This window comes from Camelus bactrianus, chromosome 13, assembly GCF_048773025.1.
Source record: "Camelus bactrianus isolate YW-2024 breed Bactrian camel chromosome 13, ASM4877302v1, whole genome shotgun sequence".
NCBI classification, from domain to species: Eukaryota; Metazoa; Chordata; class Mammalia; order Artiodactyla; family Camelidae; genus Camelus; species Camelus bactrianus.
In genome coordinates, this window is record NC_133551.1 from 48,538,440 (window position 1) to 48,560,444 (window position 22,005).

Consider the following 22,005-nt stretch of genomic DNA (forward strand, 5'->3'; position numbering starts at 1 on the left):
ACTTCTTTTGAAGTATGTGGGTGATCAGTCACTGCACACCTGTTACTCAGTTCACACGCGGATGGCCGAGAGTGCAGCCGTGTTGCCTCCTCGTCTCCAGTGATAAATCCACGTGGCATTTTACAGAAGTAGGTCATTGAAAGAGGAAACTGACCAACAGAGATGAAAGTGCAGCAAAGAAATGAAAAGTGATCAGGTTGAGGGTGAAACTGAATAGAATGCAATGGAGTTATGGGAGAAAAAGGTGACAAGGGAGTGAAGACACGGCTGCTGTTCTGGAGACTAGACAGATATGCGGCCAGAGAAATAGTGAACGTGAACTTGTCAATGTAATTAGGGAAAAAAATGGAAACTATGTCCCAGAGGAAGTGACATTGGCAGAAAACATCACAGTAAAGGGACTCTTGGAGATATTCTGTGACATGGAAAGTGTAAATGATAAAATGTTGGAAGTGAATCCAAGCTTAAGAGTAAGACAATTTGCCGATGCACAGGAAAGATGCGTGCTCCATAGCATGTGGTATAAGGGGAAAAGGCACGCACTGTTTTTTGTAGAGGAATGAAAGACTTGATTCTTAAATGTTTTAAATTATGGCATAGTAAATAAAAGCTTTACTATTTTTTTCATTTTCTTAGGCAATTAACAGTTTTTATTCCTCCTGACAAAAATTTAAAAAATCATTCATCGTCGTGAGTAGGATATTTTGAGGAGGGCATCAAAAGTAAGTGAGTTAATCTGCAGAGATGTGAGTCTAATTTTATGAACTACTGTAAATTATCAAATAGATTAGGTCCCTGATTCTTTTTCACCCCAAAGTTGCTCTCAAAATGGGAAGGTAGTCCTGCAGATCTGTCCCTTGAAATAGAGCAACCACATTTCTTCTGCTTTCACCTCCTTCCCAACATCCCCCCAAAGAGAAACTGGTCACTTTGTGCATTCAGTTCATCCAGAGTATGCACCCGTAGTCCTCACTTTGCACAGTAGTGCAGGCCCATACAAATGACCTGCTTGCTGCAATCATGCAAAATAATCTGATAAATTTTGACAAACTACATTATTAAATGTATTGTCAGGGGTTGCCAGGAGCTTCCATGCCCTCTTCAGCCTGCCACCCTCCCAGCACCTTGATGTGTTCACTCACCTGGAAGCTCTCCAAACCCTGCACTCTAGAGGTTTTATGGTGATTTCACTATGTAGGCATGACTTATCAAATCATTAGCCGTTGGTGATTAACTCAATCTCGAGCCCTTCCTGGAAGTTAGGGGGTAGGGCTGAAAGCTGCAAGTTTCTAATCGAGGCTTGGTTTTCCTGGGGAGCAGCCCCCATCCTGAAGCTATCCGGGGGCTGCTAAGAGTCGCCTGGTTAGAACCAAAGACCTTCCTACAACCCCTATCACTTAGGAAATTACAGAGGATTTAGGAGCTCTGTGCCAGGAACCAGGACAAAGACCAAATTTCTTTCCATGACATCACAGGTCACCCCTTGGTCACTGACCATGGATACCTTTTAGCAAAAGAACTGTAACAGTTATGAGATACCAGCACATGTCTAGATTCCCATGTAGTCATACATAATTCATCTAGTTCATCATTGCATTGTATGAAAATGTCTCCCAGGTTTGCAGGCTTCCATTCAATATCGTCAAGTTCCAAGAGCAGGAGTGACCTCAGCAACACATGGCTTCACCCACTGAGGCATAACTCAGGATCAGCCAGATGGAAGAGACACAGAGAGCAAGGTATGGGGGAGTCCCTGCCCTCCCCGGGCTGCAATTCTCTGGGCACCTCTGTGTGCTCACCAGCCTGGAGGTTCCCTGCCTCTTTCTTTCCAGGATCTTCACCGGGTACCATGTGGGGGTCTTTTCTTTCAACCTGATTCATTTTTCCAGAAAGGAACCCTCCAGCTTCAAACCCAGGGTTAAAATGCAGCATGTGAGGGTGAGGGTGAGGGTGAGGGTGAGGGGTTCAGCCTTCCTTTCACAGATTTTCACTGTTTTCAGCCTCACAACTCACCCCTACCGTGTCTCTTAGTGTCCCCGAGCCCTGAGCTTTGCCCATTTCTCTAAGAGTAAACTTCCAGTGTGGGAGACGTTATAGGCCTGGCTGCCGGGGTGTGTGGATGGGGCTCCCCGCAGACTCCCTCCCGGTGTCCACTTCAGATCCCTGCATCACACCCCACTCTGTCTCAGAGTCCTGACCTCCCCCAGAGTTCTGGGAGGCGGGCTGTGTGCTCAGAGGGGTCCACTCAGCTCGCACGTTGTGGTTTCCTCCACCCTCTTCCACCAGCTTTCCATCTTCTAAACATGGCTTCAGTTTTCTTGGTCGCTAATGTTTCTCTGCCATTTTCTCTGTTATGGGTTCAGACCTTTTAAAAACCCCTTGATTATCCTGTATTGGGGTCTGGAAGGCAGAGGAGAGATCGTAGGCCTTAGTTTGCCATCTTTAAGCAGAAGTGTCCCACTAGTTTATAAGATTAAGGATGTGAACCAGTGGCCTTGGGCAGAAGGGAGAAACGGGAGACTCAGGAGAGGAAAAGCCAGACCGAGGCTTTCGTGTCATCTTTATTAACCGGCAGCACACACTTTGGCCATGAGAGGCAGGCTGACAGCACTGCTGGAATACTACGGGTGGCGGCCCTCTTCTCCCAAGCTCCACAGTTTGGCCTTGTACAGAGTGATGTCGTTGTAGACCCTGAAGTGGTTCAGCCTGCGGTCATCGCGTTCCGGGCTGACCTAGAGGGGAGGATGCGGGCGTCAGAATGAAGCTGTGGGAAGGGGGAGGGACCTGGACTTGACTCTGGCCCCGGTCTCCTGATGTGTGGCCCCTGGTGCCTTTCCTTGCTAAAGCCTGTTTGTGAAATGAAGATGACATTTGCATCAAAAAACTTGCCGGATTGTGTGAGAAAAACCTTTGCAGAGCTGCCGCACTGCCTTTCCCACGGCCTGCGGTAGAGGCTTGTGAACTGTTTCCCCGACTGGCAGGGAAGCTCCATGAGGGTAAATGCTGCATCTATGTCCCCAGCACCTGGAGCAGTGTCCAGCACACACCTGGGACTCAGTACGTATCTGCTGAATAAAGGATGGATGTTGTTGAAGTGCTTACACAGGGAACTGAGTACAAGTGAGCCCCCTCACGTGTAAATCTCACCGTGCAATTAGCTTAAAGGATACACTTCAGCAAACGTCACCAGGAGACCAGAGGCTGAGAGGTATTCATTGAGTGTGGCTTCCCGAGATTCCCAGTATTGGCGTTGGGGTTCTCTGCCTGTGTGGGGCGAGGTCCAGTTGGGGCTGAGCAAGACTCTTCTGCCTCCAACCACAAAACCGTGAAACTCCAGCTTAATTACCTTTTATGGTCAACCTACCTCTCGGTCTAACGTTTTCTGTGTGTGCTTTTTATTTTTTTCCCACCAGTGCCACCTGATGGCATTGTCCCCAGGTTTATAATGATGAACGGGCTTGGTATATTTCCAGACCCTCTGCAACTCCATAGTGATGAGGGGCCCACATAGTCAGTTATCTGCAACACCTAGGGGAGTCTGAGCAGGGCAGGGCCATCCAAGCTGGTCTCACTTCTTCCTGTCACAGCTGGTGGGCCTGCCATGACATGTGCTGGTCAAAGTGCGACATTTCCACATGCATACTTTGTACCCGTGGCAGCCAGGACTTTTCTCTTTAAGAAAATGAACCCATGCACTTATGGTCAATTAATCTACAACAAAGGAGGTAAGAATATACAATGGAGAAAAGACAATCTCTTCAATACGTGGTGCTGGGAAAATGGGACAGCTACCTGCAAAAGAATGAAATTAGAACATTCTCTAACACCATATACAGATATAAACTCAAAATGGATTAAAGACCTAAACGTAAGACTGGATACACTAAAACTCCTAGAGGCAAACAGGCAGAACAAATACCCTTTTACATAAATTGCAACAATATTTTTTTCAATCTGGCTCCTAGAGTAATGAAAATAAAGTAAATAAGCAAATGGGACCTAATTAAACTTCAACACTTTTGCACAGAAAAGGAAACCCTAAGCAAAATGAAAAAGACAGCCTACAAAATGGGAGAAAATATTTGCAAGCAATGAGACCGACAAGGGATTAGTTTCCAAAATATACAGGCAGCTCATACAGCTTAATATCAAAAAATAACAGCCCAATCAAAAACTGGGCAGAAGACCTAAATAGACCTTTCTCTAAAGAAGACATACAGATGGCCAACAGACACATGAAAAGATGCTCAGTGTCACTAATTATTAGAGAAATGCAAATCAAAACTACCCTTAGGTACCACCTCACATCAGTCAGAATGGCCATCATTAAAAAGTCTACAAATAATGAATGCTGGAGAGGGTGCGGAGAAAAAGCAACCCTTCTACACTCTGTTGGTGGGAATATAGTTTGCTGCAGCCACTATGGAACAGTATGGAGGTTTCTTAAAAAACTAAAAACAGAGTCAACATATGATCCAGCAATCCCACTCTTGGGCATATATCTGGAGAAAAGTCTAACTGGAGAATATACATGCACCCCAATGTTCACAGCAGCACTGTTTTACAACAGCCAAGACATGGAAGCACCCTAAGTGTCAATTGACAGATGAATGGATAAAGAAGATATGGTGTATATATATACAATGGAATACTACTCAGCCATAAAAGAATGAAATAATGCCATTTGCAGCAAAATGGATGAATGTAGAGATTATCATATTAAGTCAGACAGAGAAAGACAAATATCATATGATATAAGTTATATGTGAAACCTAAAAAAATGATACAAATGAACTTATTTATAAACTGGAACTAGACTCACAGACATAGAAGACAAACTTATGGTTACCAAAAGGGAAAAGGGTGGGGGAGAGGGATAAACATTAGGCGTTTGGGATTAACATATACACACTACTATATATAAAATAGATAAACAACAAGGACCTATTACATAGCACAGGGAACTATATTCAGTGTCTTGTAATAACCTATAATGGAAAAGAATCTGAAAAAGAATATATATATATATATATATATATATATATATATATATATATATATAACTGAATCACTTTGCTGTACACCTAAAATTAACACGATTGTAAATCAACTATACTTTAAAAAAAAGAAATGAAGAATAGTGAGTTAAATTACTTGTGCTTTGTAATATTCTTCTTAGTTGCGTAGTTATCTAATTTGGAGGATTTTTTTCACTTAGTCTTCCTTTGTTCACAAGCCCCCTCTCCATTCCCTTATTCACTGTAAATTAGATGCCTCCACCCCCATTCCTCCTCCTTTCCCCCTTTAAGCATGTGCCTCTTCCCCAGCTGTCCAACAGTACCTCGCCTTCTGGGCTCAGTCCTGCTTGGGCTCCCACTGGAACCCTCTCCCTGTCTCCCACAGTCTCCTCTCTCCAAGGCGCTGCCCCGTATCTGAAGAGGGGCTGCTGCAAAGAGCAGCTATTTGCGCTCGTCACAGGTAAAACCAGACTCACTAAGCCGTTGATTCCAGTCTCCTTGCAGTAGCCCTGCGCAGAGCCACGTGCCCAGGCTGGAGTTGCATAAATGGGCAGAAAGCCAGGCCCCTGTAGTAGAAATATAAGGGCTATAGGTGTGGGAAGGGAGCACACTAGAAAATCACTCAGATTATGAAGACAACAGGGATTAAGCCAAGGGGCCAGGAGAAGCATCTAACTGGTCCTCAGCTGGGCCATGTGCCTTCATGTCTGTTCTTCCTCCTCAGCGTCCTAGCAGCGCACATTTACTGAGCACCTACTGGGCGCTGAGTACCATTCTCAGCAGTTTGTATACATTGTCTCAGTTCATCATCACAAGAAACCTTCAAGTGTTGACACTACTGTCCTCATTTTAAGGCAGATAAATGGAAGAGCGGTTAAGTCCACAAAGCTAGAGAGCAGTGGAGACTGGATTTGAACTCAGGCTGCCTGGCTCCAGGGTACCATGTTACACGCAGACACTGATGGTGATTTGGCTGCTGCAGCAGCAGGAAGGCACGGTGCTAAAGAAGCCCAGGGGGATGTCGGGGACAGAAGAAGAGGTGGCTCCTGGGCTGTCAGGAAGGGTGAGTAGGACTTCCCCAAGGAGTGAGGGCTGTGGGCCAGGAGGTGGCTGCAGGGCCATAAATGTAAAGACACAGGGTGTGCAAGGTCTTGGGGCCTTTGAGGTGTGAAGGAAGTTCCAACACAGCTGCAGAACAGTGTCCCAACCTCACATCTTCCACGAAATACATAGATGTACTCAAAGCCAAATACTAACAACAACTTAGGGGGAAACATAGAAGCAAAGTTAGCTGTTCTGTAACTGGATGTTGAAGGTTTTCCTAAGCAAGGTATGAAACCCAGAAATGGTAACAGAAAAGATGGGCACATTTGACTTCTTAAAAATTGAAACTTTCTGTGTGAGGAAAACCATTATCAGAGCCAAAAGACAAGAGTGGCAGGGAGTTCTTCAGGTTATCTATTCAAAATCCTGCATTTCTTCCTTAGGAACAGAAGCCCTGTATCATTTAGGGAGATCGTGTGCTAAAGACAGCATTTCCCAGGCCATCTTGCACTTAGTGGTGCCCTTCCAATCAATGAGGCAAGTACTGTTACTAGCATTCCCATTTTCCAGAGATGGGACAGAATTTAGAGATGTAGGCAACATGGCTTAGACCATCCTACTAACACCTGGGAGAGCAAACTCAGGCAGTCTGTCATCAGCAAGATTTGCTTAATCCACGCTGACCCAGCATTCACTATGTGCCAGGCACTGTTCAAAGCATCATACAAACACTACCTCATTTAATCTTCAGAACAATCATAAGTGCTGTAATATCTCCATTGTACTAGGAAAACTTAGTCACAAAAGAGCTCAGTCACTTACCAGGGTCACACACCTGGTACGTCGTGGCCAGAGTTCAAGCCCAGGCTCCAAACCCTGCTTTCTTAGCCACCACCTGGATTTCCTCTGAGCTTCTAGGTAAAGGAGCCACACTTACCAAGGGCTCAGAGTTCCATCCAATTTCTTGGCTTTCAGTCTGTGTCTCTGGGTATTTCTTCCTTGGTCCCTGGGCGGCATGGTGAATAAGATTTAGGAACTTGGCTGGGAGACAAGATATGAGTTATGAAGGAGTCAGGCTTTGGGACCAATGGGAGATCCTGTGCCCCTGACTCTGCCACATCCTCCCTTCGAGGGAGAGCACCCGGCCTCAGAGCCCGCAGCACAGGTGTCTGGTTCCTCCACTCATCTCTCCACAAACATTTGTTGTGCACAAACTCTGTGCCAGGCACTGTTTGAGCCCTGGAGATAGAGCAGAGTGAGACAGACATGGTCCCTGCTCTCCTGGAGGTGTGGTCCAGGTGAGGGGACAGGGGACACAATATACAAGTAGAAAAACAAACCCGATGGTGACAGTGATGCAAACTCTGAAGAGGGCAGGTGGAGGCAGGGCTGGATACTCAGGATGGTGAGGGGAGGACTCTCTGGAGGCCATGCAGGAACCAGTCCTGAGAGAGGCAGACAAAAAGCCCCCACAGGCAGCAAGAGCAAATGCCCTGGGGCACGAGTGAGTTTGGGCAATGGAGCTGCACAGAGAGGGTGAGTAGCTGGGCTGTAAGAAGTGAGCTCAAGTCCTTCTGGGTTGAAATAAGTATGGCTGCCAACACCAGGTATATTTGTAACTCCTTGGCTTAAGGGCTTAATTCCATTTTCAATCCACCCTATCAAGTCTCGATTTGAGAGAGGCAGTCTGACAAGGGGAAGAAGCTGGCTTGTAGTCAGCCATTCCTGGCCCTTCCACTACTAGCTTGACAGGTGGTTTAACTTCTCTGGGCCTCACTTTGCTCGTCTGTAAAATGGAAGGAAAATACCTACCCCAGCAAGATGCCTGAGAATGGAATGAAGGAATGTGAACGAAGGACCTGGCATTGGGCTGAGCTTGTCCTGACTGTAAGGCGGCTGGTAATGAACTCCTGCCTGGTGATCAAGACCCTCATCCCCCGTAATTTTCCTTATTGCTGCGAGGCCCCAGCTCCTACCCTTCACTCTAGCCGGGCGGGTGTCTTCATTCAGGTAACAACCCACTTCCTTGGATTGAGCTCTGTTAGTCTGTTCACTTGTCTGTACAATGCTAGGAGGTCCTCACTCGTCCTGCCCACCCCCCACTTCCTACCCTGTCCTCTTACATAAATCCTACCTCCTTCTCTATCACACTCCACTCTAAGAAGGTAGTGGGGAAGGAGGAGAGCTTGCCAGAAGGATCAGGCTTCCCATCAAATATCTCTCCTCCCTCACTCCCAAACGTGGTCCCATCCGCCCGTGCATCAAGGCCATGCCAAACGACTCCCAGTGCTTGGGCCATGCTGGTGCCTCCCATTTCTGTGCTTTCCCATATAACTCGGAATGTCCTTCCCCATTCTTCTACACCTGCCATACTCCACCTCACCCTGACATCGCCTCCTCCAAGAAGACTTCCCAGAACTCCACTGCCTGACTGGGGCATCTGTCTTCCACGTTGCTGCCATCCCAACCCTGCTTTCTGTTTACTTGTGTATTTACTTGTCTGTCTCCTTGATTATAGTGTGAGCTCCCCAGCCCCACCCTAGTGACGATCACATGGTAACAATGAAAATAACATGTCCTCATCACCAGGCACCAGATACTGTTCTAAGCACTTGCCGTGTTTTGTTTAATCCTCACAATGTCCCTAAGAGATAGGCTCAGAGAGGTTGAAAAACTTGCCCAAAGTCACACAGTTCACGAGTGGCAGAACCAGATTTGAACTCAGTCAGTAGGATCCCAGAACCTGTGCTTGTAACAGCTAAGCGTTGGATGGATGAATGAACACAATGTGAGGGCCATTAGGAACATGTTTTTTGCCTGGACAGTTAATAAACTGGCAGTTCGTTTGACTGCGTCAGACTCTTGTGAGCTTCATTCCTACGAGTCCAGTTTTCAGACGATCAGAGGACTGAGCTTTCCCCAAGGAGACACGACCCTGAGAGGTCTCCCAGCCAGCTGCCCCTCTGTGCTCTATCTCAATGGCATTCTCAGTCCTGGACTTACCATCTGCAGGTTCCTCCAGGTTATCGTGCCAGGACATGGGCTTTCTGGTGATTGGGTGAACTAGAGGAAAACAGCATCACAGGCTCACATTAAAATCTCTCCTCAGTAAGCCAGAAAGAGAAAAATGTATCACTCATATGTGGAATATAAAATTAAAAAAAAAAGACACTATGAACTCATCTACAAAACAGAAACAGACTCTTAGACTTAGTAAACAGTCTTATGGTCACTGGGGAAAGGGGGTGGGAGGGGATAAATTTGGGAGTTTGATATTTACAAATGCTAGCCACTATATATAAAAATAGATTTTTAAAAAGCTTCTTTTGTATAGCACAGGGAACTATGCTCAATATCTTGTAATAACCTTTAATGGAAAAAAAATGAAAATGAATATATGTGTGTATATTTCAGACTGGGACATTGTGCTGTATGCCAGAAATTGACACGTTATAACTGACTGTACTTCAATGAAAATAAAGGATAGCAATAATGAAAAAGAATATGAAAATGAATATATGTATGTATATGTATGACTGAAACATTATGCTGTGTACCCAAAATTGACACAACATTGTAAACGGACTATATGTCAATAAAAATTTTTTAACTTAATAAATTTTTAAAAACTTTAAAAATAAAAGAAAATTAAAAACCCAAAAAAACTATCTTCCTGGCCCCTCTAAGACTCACTTGTGGCTGGACACCCATCAGCATCTTCTGAGTGTCTTGTCACGTGTTAGGTATTGTGCTGGGCCCTAGGGCATAAGACCTTCCAGGACCTGACAATCTGAGAGACACTGTCCTGTCTGGTGGCCACCAGCCATCTGTGGTGATTTGAATTTGAATAATTATAATTCAATACAATTGAAAATTCATTCCTTAGCTCCACCGGACACATTTCAAGTGTTCAACAGCCACATTTGGCTACTGGCTACCATTCAGGGCAGCACAGATTGAGAACATTTTCATCATCTCAGAACGTTCTCTTGGACAGCGCTGGTCTACAGGGATGCAGACGTACCAGGCAGCCAGAGATAGTGATATATACCCAGGAGGCCATGTGTTAACGGAGGTGTAGGCTCCACAGACATCTATTCAGCTCGTAACTACTGGTGCACTGGAGACATGGCTGCAAACAAGACCGAGAAGATCCCTGTTCTCCCTGAGCCTCCACTCTGTAGTGACACTTGATAAACAGATATACCATATCAGGCAAATATAAGTGAGCTGCAGAACAACATAAAGCAGGTTACATGGGTGCACCCATGTTGACGGTGGGGTTGGGAGTGTGGGTGATGTGTTTGTAAGGTGATACATTAGAGCAGAGTCCTGAACAAATGTGCTGTATGAAGATTCGTGGGAAGAATTCAAGAGTGAGCTTGATGAATTAGAGAAACTGGGAAGCAGAGTAACTCAAGCCGAGGGAGCTTGTTGGGGAGTAGTAGTAAATGAGTGGAGGCCAGAAGGAACCAGTGGTCTCTAAAGTGTTTTATCTCAAACTCCTACCAGTAAAAGCTTCTGTAAATGCATATTTCTATAGTCTTTATGTACTGTTGTCGATGTATCAACAGAACATCCTTTTTTTCTTTATACACAAATGTAGACATCTACATTCATAGAATGCAAGTTCTAATATATCCCCACTTACTCCCAATGGGTCATATTAATCATATGCCCAAGGGGCATGAGCTGAGAGACCAGCCTTTTTCCTAGAAAACCTGAACGCTGCCTGAAGGGATTATTAAAATTGTTGAAATGGACCAAGTTTAAACAGAATTGGATGTTAATTTGTTTTCCTGAAATTAGTGTTTGGGGGCTCCAGAATAAAACCAGGTTGGTTATAAGCAAAATGAAGACCTTACATCTTCTCCACTCTCACCCCTCACCCCACCCCCACCAAAAGGTGAGGAGATGGCTAAGCTACTTAGCTGACTATTGTAATCATTTCAGTGTGTGTGTGCAAATGTATATCTAAGCATCACGTTGTACACCTTAACTATAGGCAAATTCTATTTCAAAAATGACATTACATTTCTTCTACATAGCTGGGCTGCAGCGGACTACAGTTAATCAGGTCCAGGGTTGGGGGAGAAGTTCAGAAAGAAGGAACAACGTTTATGAAAGTGAAGAGGTGGGGAATGGCATGATGATTTAGGAAATTCATGTCTTTAGATACCGCTGCAGAGAAGGGAGCCCGTGGCTGCTGCAGAATAGGCACTAAAATATTTATTAAAGGAACAGTGTGCAGGTGAAGAGGAGAGTCGGGAGGAAGCTGGGTGAGCAGCAGAGCCAGATCCGTGGGATCTTATGTACCTATCAGGTTAAATCTCAGCTCAGAAGCTGAGGATTTTATAGAGGGACTGTATGATCGATTCCCCCTTCTGCACAGCTCTAGCCAGAAGTGGGTAGGGGAGGGTTGCAGGGTGGGCCTGGAGGAAAAGAGACTAGTTAGGAGCCCATCAGACCAATGCAGGCAGGAGCGAGGACGGCCCTGCTGAGGCTGGGGAGTGAGGATGGACAGAAGGCAACTCAGGTGCTACCTTGAGGGCAGAGGTAAGTGAGGAGAGATGGCGAGGCCTCCCCATGCATGACTGTGTCTCCTACGGAGACAGGAACAGGGGGCCCATCAGGTGAGAGAAGTGTTAAGGAAAGAACAGGACTGTGCCTACTCAGCTGTGTGGAGTGAGGGAGACTGAGGATGACTCCCAGGCTTCTAACTTGTCAGAGACAATGGCTGTGGTGCCCTTTGCTAAAACAAGGTATCTGTGGTAGCCGCAGCTGGGGGAGGGGCGCAGGATCAGCCTCGTTTTTTCACTGGGGAGTCTGAGGTATCTAACAGACGTCCAGGGGAAGAGAGCCGGGAGAGCTGGCATTTAGCCAGAGGGGGTGTTACAGGATGAGATGAAGCTGCCCCAGGAATGTGCAAAGTGATGAGAGGGGTGTGTGGCCGTTTTACGGGGGGGAGGGCAGTGGCGTGAGTCTCTTCCCCCTGAACTTTCTGAAGACCTTAGGACAGAATTAGAAGCCTGAAAAAACCCTTTGGCTTATTAAAACAAACCAAAACACACACAAAACAAAACATAAAACCCTGCAAATATTTCAAAAGCAAAATTATAAAAAGACTTTCAAGTTTTTACCATGAAAAATTTAATCGTGGCATGAGTGCATTTTAATGCATCTAACATACTTGATGTGATGTGGACTGAGACCGCTCCACTCCCACCAAAGTCATAGTTCCTGAAGGCTAAGAAGGGAGGTGAGATCAGAGGAGGCATCTTCTACAGTGCTCCTCTCAGCCTCCCACCCCCACCCCCAACCCGGCATCTCTGCCCCTCGTTCCTCCGAGGCGCCCCCTCACCCTTGCGGAGTGGATTCACGTGATACTGCGTGTAGAGTTTCTGAGTTCGTAGCTCTTTGAGGTACAGTTCCCGCAGGATCTGGTTCTGGTGGACCTCATCTGCGATCATCTCCTTCTGGCGTGCAGCCATGGCCTTGGTACAGCTGGGTCCGGACAGTACCACCCTCCTCACTGCCCTCTCCTCTTGAGGCTCCTTAGTGCCCAGCCAACTGCTGTCTCCAGGCAACAGAGTCCCAAGCCGTCTCCAGGCAACGCGTCCTAGATTACCCCCCTCCCTTAGGCCTCACTCTTGCCCGCCCATCCTCCCGCCCCAAATCCTATAACGCGCGCCCAGCCCACTTTGGGCGCTCAACTCACCGTCGCAGTTTCTCAGGAGCTAGTCCCGTTACAGAAACCCCAGAAAAGAACTCGCTGTCCAGTGACAGGCCTGGGAGGTGATGGATTTAGGATCGGACCTTCCCTTGGCCAGCCATTTCCTAAAAAAGATTTTGGAAGGAGTCAGAAACCTCTCCCATTTTAAGGCGGATGCCCAGAAGTGAGACCCTCTATGTCAGTCTCATAAAACATCAGAGGTTTCCTACCTGAGAAGACATCCTAGTCCATATCCCTCATGAGATAATATGGACAGAATAACCCTGTCCTAACCCTGAAAGCAACTTCGGGACTTGTTCATTTATTTATATTTTTAATTGTGCTAAAATACACATAAAATTTACCATCTGAACCATTTTTAAGCATGTAGTTCAGTAGTGTGAAGTACAGTCACATTGTGCGAAACCAATCTCCAGAATGTTTTTATACCCATTAAACAACAGCTCCCCATTACCACCCACCCCCACCCCAGCCCTGGAAGCCTCCATTTTACCTTTTCTGTGAATCTGACAAATCTAGGTACCTCATATAGTACAGCTTCTCTTAAAAGAGCAAAAAGTAGGCCTGGCATAAAGGAAGCAGGCAGCTGTGGTTTTAGGAAGCACCTAAACACTGACTCCAGATTCTGTGCTCTTCCCCACTGTGTACTCCCTCCCTCCCTCCCTCCATCCATCCACCCACCCATCCATCCACCCACCCATCCATCCATCCATCCACCCATCCATCCACCCACCCATCCATCCATCCATCCACCCATCCATCCATCCATCCATCCATCCATCCAGGATAGTGTGCTCGTGTGTGTTTAGGTCTGGAGGCACAGTATAGATCATGTCAGTTGGGTGGACATGTCTGCAGCTTTCTGAGCCCAGCAAGTGACTTCATGACTCCTTGCTTTAGCTCCTGCTGTTTCTTCTCCTTAGCCTGGGAGTCTTCTGACCCTGTAGTCTGTCTGGGGAACACCTACCCAATGTTTATCACATGTAAGCTCACATGTAATCTTTTTTCAAAAACCTTTCTATACTCTACAGCGCCTAGTCACATTTTTCTTTGTGCCATGCTCAGCCTCAAATCTGTAGTCCAAAAATACTTTACTAAACTTATTTGTATAGAAGTAAGTTACTTGAGAACAAGCGGTGTATCTGGTCCATCTCCGGATTACCAGTGCCTGGCACAGTATGTACAGATGTATTTGGTAAATGTTTGCTTGCTGACTGGATGCCCAACCAGATGACACTGTGATTTTCTTCTGCTTCCGTCATTACATAAACCCTTAGATCATGCAGAAATGCAAACAGAGTTCATTACACCTAGAGAAGTACCTATGTTACTTGTCATTGTGAGCCATGCCTGGGTCCCTTTTTCTAGCAAGAATCAAACAGCCTCCTAAAGTCTTCACTACCTTCATGAGGATGAGAAGAAAATGAACCATCAAGCAGATGAGCCCTATAATTGCCCAAATTTCTGCCTGGAGGCACTTTCTGAAATGTGCAGGAAATAGAAACCCAAGCTGAGCATGGTAATTTTGCTTGGTTGAGGAGACACAACTGAAGTTCGGGCAGTGTGAGGCAATTGAAACTTTTGTGGAGCAGTAAACTGGAGAGTGTGTGAAAAGAGGAAGGAAGGGCTGGATGGAGGGAGGGAGAGGAAGATAGAGAGCAAGTGAAAGAGAAACCCAAAATGTGCAAGGAATCCCCTTGAATTTGCTGCCTGTGAATTAGCGGGCTGAAACTCCATGGAAGACTGACTGAGACGTTGTAAGCTGAGCAATTATTAGAACTTTTACAGGACTAAAAGAAAAGTGAGTTCTGACCAGGCAGAGTAGAGTGTGCTTGTTAAAGGTATTTAGTAGAGACCTCCAAAAGTTTACATCCTGGAAGAGTACTAAACTAGCCTTATAGAAAAGGCTACTCTACTTTTACCCTAACACAGCTAAAACACAACTTTAAAAGTATTAAATTGATCCAGAGGTAGCCAAACCGACTGCCAGAAAAATTTCCAACACCTTTTAAAGCAAGACGATAAAGTCCAGCATTCAACAATGTAACATTCACAGTGGACAGCCTCAATTAAAAACTATAAGAAAAAGCAAACCATTGAAGAAGTAAGAAGGTGTGACCCACAGCCAGGATTAAAAATCAAATAGAAATAGAAGCAAAAATGATTGAGCTCAAGGAACTGAAACTTCAAGGCCCTCAAACATCTACTATTTATTTGTTAAAGGATTTAAAGGAAAATATGAAATGACAAGAAAAATGGAAGACATAAAAAAGAAACAAATGAGAATTTTGGAGATGAAAAATATATGAAACAAAAATTTCACTGGGTGGAATTGATAGCCTATTAGATGCCAGAGAAGAAAATGTCAGTGAATATGAAGATACTTCAATAGAACCATCCAGATTGAAGAATAGAGAGAAAAAAATGACAAAAATAAACAGAGCCTCAATGCCCTGTGGATAGGTAAATGTCCAAAACATGTTTTACTTGGAAGCTCAGAAAGAGAGAAGTTGAGGAACATGAAAATATTTGAAGAATTAATGGTGAATAACTTCCAAATTTGGTGAAAACCAAAAATTCACTGATGCAAGAAGTTCAGCATAGCCCAAGTAGCATGAATTTAAAGAAACCCACACCAAAGCACATTACAGCCAAATTGCTAAAAACCAGTGATAAAAGCTTCAAGAGGGGAAAAAAGAGATTATGTACAGAGTAGCAAGTATAATATACACAGACATTCCATCAGAACTATGCAAACGTGAAGCCAATAGAACTTTATCAAAGTGTTGAATGTATGTCAGCTTCAATCCTATAATCGGTTTAATATGCTTAAAATATGCTTTAAGAATAAAGGTAGAATAAGGAATTTTGTGATTATACCATAATTCAATCATTTGTTTTGCTACTGATGAACATTGGATTGCTTCAGTATGGACTATAACAAATCATGCTGTATGAACATTATTGTAGCTGTCTCTTGGCGCACACGTGCAAACATTTTGTTGGATACATACTTAGAAGTGAAATTACTGGATTATAGGGCATGTCTAGGGTTCAGTTTTAGTAGGTGGCATCAAGCTGTTTTCCAAAATAGTGGAACTGATTTACTCTACCACTAGGGTTCTTATTGCTCCACATCTTTGCCAGTTCTTGATATTGCCAGTCTTTTAAATTATGGCCATTCTGGTCGGTACGGAGTGGCACCCCAAAATGGCTTTAATTTATATTTTCCTATTTCCCAGTGAGGTTAACCAACTTTTTTGGTATGTTTGTTGGTCATCTGAAAAGCCTCCTTTGTGAAGTGACAGTTCCAAATGCTTTCCTATTTTTCTTTTGGGTTGTTTCTCTTTTCTTTACCAATTTGTTGGAGTTCTTCTTATATTGTTGATATAAGAAAATATTGATATTTATTTTTCCACTGTGTGGCTTGTCTTTTTTAATCTTTTTGTTGACTTAAGACACTTAAGACTGTCTTTTTAAAATTTACACATGATCAAATATATCAATCTTTTCCTTTGTGGTTAGTTATTTTTAATGTCACTTAAGAAATTTTTTTCCTAATTGAACATTGTGAAGATATTTTCTTATATTACCTTCTAGATCAATGCAGTCTAATAAAATGAAGCAAATCACAATTTAAAATGTTCTAGTATCTAAAAGAGCAAAAAGAAACATAAAAATTTTAAATGTTTTACCTAACCCAATATATTCAAATTATTATCATTTCAGCATTTCAATATAAAAATTGTTGTAATATTTTATTGTTTTTTCATAGTAAGTGTTTAAAATCCAGTACAGATTTTAATAGCACATACATTTAATACATTTAATAGCACATCTCAAGTGATTAATAGCCAAGTATGACCAGAGCAACTCTAGAAGGTTTATGTTTTTTCCTTTTCATTTTAGATCTATATTCTAGCTGAAGCTGATTTTTGAGTATAGTGTGAGGTAGGAATCTAGCTTAGTTATTTTGCATAAGACTACCCAGTTGACCTGGAATCAATTTATTGAAAAGATAGTCTTATCCCCACTTTTCTTCTATGATACTTTTGTCTCAAATCAAGTGTCCATATATGTGTGAATCTGTTTTATGGACTCTATTCTGTGCTAATTGTCCATTTGCCTATGTTTTCACCAATACTCCACTATCTTAATTACTATAACTTTTGTAATAACTTCTGATATCTAATAGGAAAATTGTTCCTACAAATTCCTGGCTATTCTTGGCCCTTTGCCTTTCTATATAAATTACTTGTCAAGTTCTCCCAACACATCTGTTAGGATTTTGATTGGCATCTGAAGAGAAGTGATAAGATGAGGATGAAGGCAAAATGCAGATAGTAGTAAGATGACCTGGACCTGGTCATGGCTGAAAACACCACTGTGGAAAAGGAATCCTGTAAGGATCCGAGCTTACCTTGAAGCTGAATGTTGTTTGGCCATCATCTTGAATTCTCCAGTTCCCCCTGGTAAGGCTTCTGGGAACCCACAATCCTGGCAATTCTGAATGGCACCAGCTCTGTCCCAGTAGTAGGTAAACTGTCTCTCCAGGATGAGTTGTGAATCACCAGGTCTTGTTGGGAGTGGCTGGAGTATTGGCGAAGACCAGAGTTCAAGAGACTAGAAAGAAGGGCTAGGAGGAGGAACAGGGGCACAGATAAAGGAGTAACAGGAAAGGGGAGCCAGATGATTAGGGCAGCAAGTAGACTGTCTGAAAGGGACAGGGGAAGAACTGGACATGGAAGTCATTAAGGTAGGGTGGCAGGAAGGGATGACACTAGACAGAGAAGGGAATTGTGTAGGGCTGAAGTCTGAAAGAGGCGGATGGAGCTAGGGAGTAGGCCGAGGGCTAAAAGACTGAGGGGATAGGGGAGGAAGGTGTGTTGGATAATGAGAGCAAGAAGAAGTAGAAAGAGGAGGTGGAGGCTGGGATTGCAAGGGGGAAATTGGAGGTAGCTTTCTTGTCATTTTTTCAAACAGCATTTCTCTAGTTACTCATCTTGTGAAAAGGAGAAATGAGCAGAAGCACCCAGCTGCTCCAGCGGTTATTCACACACTACCACTCGCATCACCCCGTGTTGGAATGCCCTGTATGACGTGTATGTGCTCCTCCCTTTGGAGCCAATGAGAAGGCCCCACCAACCAGAGCAACGGTCCCAGTTTCTAGGTTAACGAATGGTCATGAGAAATGGCAAAGACATGGAACTATAATAGCAATCCCTATTCCTTGGAATGGCATGCAGTTTTGCCCCTCAGTAGGCAGAGTTGGTGGTTGGGACCTAGAAAAAAGGATCTGAAGCAGGAATGGCCAAAGTGGGGAGAAGTCGGTGCCCCCATGTATTTAACTTATTACATTTTCCAAAGCCCTTTCACATCGTTCATATTATTACTCCATGAAGATGAGGTTATTAGAAAGGAGATATGTCCATTTTACCAATACAGTGATTGACAGTCAGCTAGGGAAATCTCTAGGCAAGCAGTGGGTGACGAGGCCAGTGAGACTAGAACCTGGGCCAGAAGTCAGGGAGTAGGGGGTGTGCAGGAGGGAGCACAGAATGACACAGGGCACTGACAGTCAGCATGGCCCCCTCCCATGTTCTTGGCAGGATCTTGTAGCAGTGCTTCAGAGCAGAACTTTACAATATAGCTTTCCTCTTGGTCCCTGTGGTCCCTTGGTATTTTGCCTGACCATTATCTGGAAGCAGAAACACAGGGCCAAAGCTGATAGGATGGCTGCCCACAGCTGAGTGCCTAATGACTGGATTTGGACTTTCCTGTTCACTACCTGAGATGCTTAACTCCATGTCAGATGATTTAGGAGGCTACTGCAACTCCCTTTTTCCTTTGTCTGGTGTAACAATTCTCTTTTTATCATTCCAGGTTTCTTTGATCACCGTCCAAATAATGAGCCCCTTTAGTCCCCTATTATTTACTGTATTCTTCCTACCATCATATTATGATTATTCTCCTTTGACCCAATACTTTGCTTCCCACGTTTCACAAAATGCTTTGTCGTACTCTCTGGAAGTCCAGCGACCTGACTAGAAAACTTCCCTATTTCCTTAGACTGTTTCTATGTTGACTGTTCTTTGCGTCTCCTGGCTTTACCTGTAACTCAGATTTCCCTTGAGGACATTGTTTCCCTCATATGTCTCTCAAATAGAGACTGTTCATTCTCTCAAACTCTGAAGTACTTTAGGTGGGATGGGGTGTGTTCTCCTTGTTCCTTCTGTCTCCTTCTAAACCATAATTCCTCTATTCCTATTAGGAAATCTCTCGCTCCTTAGAATCTGGTGTTACCCACCGACATTTCCCTGGTACTGTCATCTTTAGATCTTCCGGGTACTGTCTTTTTCTATGAAAACTTTGTACTTGTCTCAAATCACTCTCATCTGTTGGTGAACCCTTGGTTGCTTCCACATTTTGGCTTTTGTAAATAATGCTGCTATGAACATGGGGTGCATATATCTTTTCAAATTCATGTCTTTGTTCTCTTTGGATATATACTCAGGAGTGGAATTGCTGGACCATATGGTAGTTCTATTTTTAGTTTTCTGAGGAACCACCATTGTTTTCCACACTGGCTGCACCAATTTACACTCCCGCCAACAGGGTACAAGAGTTCCCTTTTCTCCACATCCTCACTAACATTCATTATTTGTGGTCTTTTTGATGAGAACCATTCTGGCAGATGTGAGATGATATCTCATTTTGATTTGCATTTCTCTGATGATTAATGATATTGAGCTTCTTTTCATTTGTCTATTGGTCATCTGTATGTCTTCTTTGTAAAAATGTCTATTCATGCCTTCTGCACATTTTAAAATCAGGTTGTTTGTTTTTATGATATTGAGCTGTATGATCTGTTTATATATTTTGGATATTAACCCCTTATTGGTCATATAATTTGCAAATATATTTCCTATTCAGTAGGTTATCTTTTTGTTTTGCCCAGGGTTTCATTTGCAGTGCAAATACTTTTAAATTTAATTAGGTCCCATTTATTTATTTTTGCTACTGTTTCTTTTGACTTAAAAGATGATCTTAAAAAGAATATTGTTACTATTTATGTCAAAGAGTGTTCTGCTTATGTTTTCTTCTAGGAGGTTAATGGTTTCTGGTGTTACATTTAGATCTTAAACCACTTTGAGTTTATTTTTGTATATGGTGTTAGAAAATATTTTAATTCATTCTTTTCCATGTAGCTCTTGAATTTTCCTAGCACCACTTAGTGAAGAGACGGTCTTTTCTCCATTGTCTATTCTTGCGTCCTTTGTCATAGATTAATTGACCATAACTGTGTGGGTTTATTTCTGAGCTCTCTATTCTGTTCCATTGATCTATGTGTCTGTTTTTGTGCTAGTACTATCCTGTTTTGATTACTGTAGCTTTGGAGTCAGAGAGCACAATTTCTCCAGCTCTGTTTTTTGTTCTCAAGATTGTTTTGGCTATTTGGGGTCTTTTGTGTTTCCATACAAATTTTAAAATTAAAATTATTTATTCTAGTTCTGCGAAAAGTATTATTGGTATTTTGATAGAGATTGCATTGAATTTGCCTTGGTTAGTATGGTTATTTCAACAATATTAATTCTTCCAATCTATGAATATGATGTATCTTTCTATTTGTTTGTGTCATCTTCAATTTCTTTTATCAGTGTCTTACAGTTTTTCAAGCACAGCCCTTTACCTGCTTAGGTAGGTTTATTCCTAGATATTTTATTCTTTTTGATGCAATTGTAAATGGGATTGTTTTCTTAATTTCTCTTTCTGGTAGTTCTTTGTTAGTGGATAGAAATGCAACATATATATATAAAAATTTTTTTCTTGAGGCCCAAATTATTTTTGAGACAAATTAATCATTTCTGATTAAATATCTAGCAACCTATGAATAAAATTATATTTTCTTAACACAATGATTGATATTTATCTCTAATGGCCCATAGTGTTCCCATTAAAGTTTTAGCAAAAGAAGTCCAAAGGCATACAAGATTGTCTACACCAGCAGAGTCCTTGGTTTCTGCCCTTGGTGATATTATACTCTGAGGGAGAGGCAGAAAGTAATAAAAGTATACATATAACGTACACCCTAATTGTCAGAAGTACTAAAGTGGAAAGGTGCATGGTGCTACAAGGGCATACAATAGGTATATTTAGTCTAGTTAGGTCTGGGAAGTTTTCCTTGTGGAAGTGATGTATGAGATCCTAAAGTAAGAGTTAACTATAGGAAATTGATGGGAGGAGGGAACCACATATACCAAGTTTCTAAAGTTGGAAGGAATATGGCACGTGCAAGGAATAGAAAGAAGTCCATAATATTCTCGTATGATATTCTGTATTTCTATGTTATTTGTTGTAATTTCTCTGTTTTCCTTTCTTATTTTGCTTATTTGTGCTCTCTCCTTTTTCTTCTTTGTGAGTTTGCCCAGAGGTTTGTTGATTTTATTTACTCTTTCAAAAAACCAGATTTTGGTTTGATTGATTTTTTTCTATTTTTTTAATCTCTATTTTATTTATTTCCTCCCTGATCTTTATTATATCCTTCCTTCTGCTGACTTTTGGGTTTTCTTGCTCTTCTTTTTCTAATCATTTTAGCTGGTGGGTTAGATTGTTTATTTGAGATTGTTCTTCTTTTTTGAGGAAGGCCTGTATGGCTATAAACTTCCCTCTTAGCACTGCCTTTGCTGCATCTCATAAATTTTGTGTGGTTGTGTTTTCATTTTCATTTGTCTCAAGGTATTTTTTAATTTCAACTTTGATTTCATCATTGACCCATTGGTTTTTCAGTAGTATGTTGTAACTAGGCAGAAAGCGGGGGAGAAATATGTGGAGATGTGCAAGGACCAAACCATGGGTCTTGAGGGCCACCTTAGAACTTTGTTCTTTATCTTAAGAGCACTGGAAAATTATTAAAGTATTTGAAGCTGGAGATGACATTCTAAAACTTGTATTTTGAATGGATCATTCTAGCTGCAGTGTAGAGAACAGATTACCAGGTATAGATTTCTTTCATTAATTTTTCCCTGGAATATAGGGGAACATTTTGATCTTCAGAGCATTTCTTTTGAGATTCAGGAAGCTTTCTTATATCATACCTTTGGATAATGCCTCTGATCCATTTACTGTTGTCTCCTTTAGAAATTCTTTAATTCTTACAAGATGGATCTATGCAATTGAAGGGGAACAAAATGTGCCTCCCCAAAATGTCTT

At 42.9% G+C, this 22,005-nt stretch overlaps 1 protein-coding gene across 3 annotated transcripts; it reads right to left on the reverse strand.

The window, feature by feature from the left end:
• Window positions 1-2,543: 2,543 nt before the first annotated feature.
• Window positions 2,544-12,648, reverse strand: CFAP144 (cilia and flagella associated protein 144). 3 transcript variants are annotated; one of them, XM_010959748.2, is made up of 4 exons: window positions 12,424-12,648; window positions 9,066-9,125; window positions 7,000-7,103; window positions 2,544-2,732 (listed from the first exon to the last, which is right to left on the reverse strand). In XM_010959748.2, exons 1-4 carry the CDS (start codon window positions 12,551-12,553, stop codon window positions 2,622-2,624), a joined length of 405 nt encoding a protein of 134 aa, XP_010958050.1. In that variant the 5' UTR covers window positions 12,554-12,648; the 3' UTR covers window positions 2,544-2,621. The 3 variants fall into 3 exon arrangements, with proteins under 3 accessions (XP_010958050.1, XP_074232770.1, XP_074232769.1); XM_074376669.1 differs by lacking the exons at window positions 2,544-2,732; window positions 7,000-7,103 and adding exons at window positions 7,110-7,301; window positions 7,403-7,507; XM_074376668.1 differs by lacking the exons at window positions 2,544-2,732; window positions 7,000-7,103 and adding an exon at window positions 7,110-7,507.
• Between the last annotated feature and the right edge of the window lie 9,357 nt (window positions 12,649-22,005).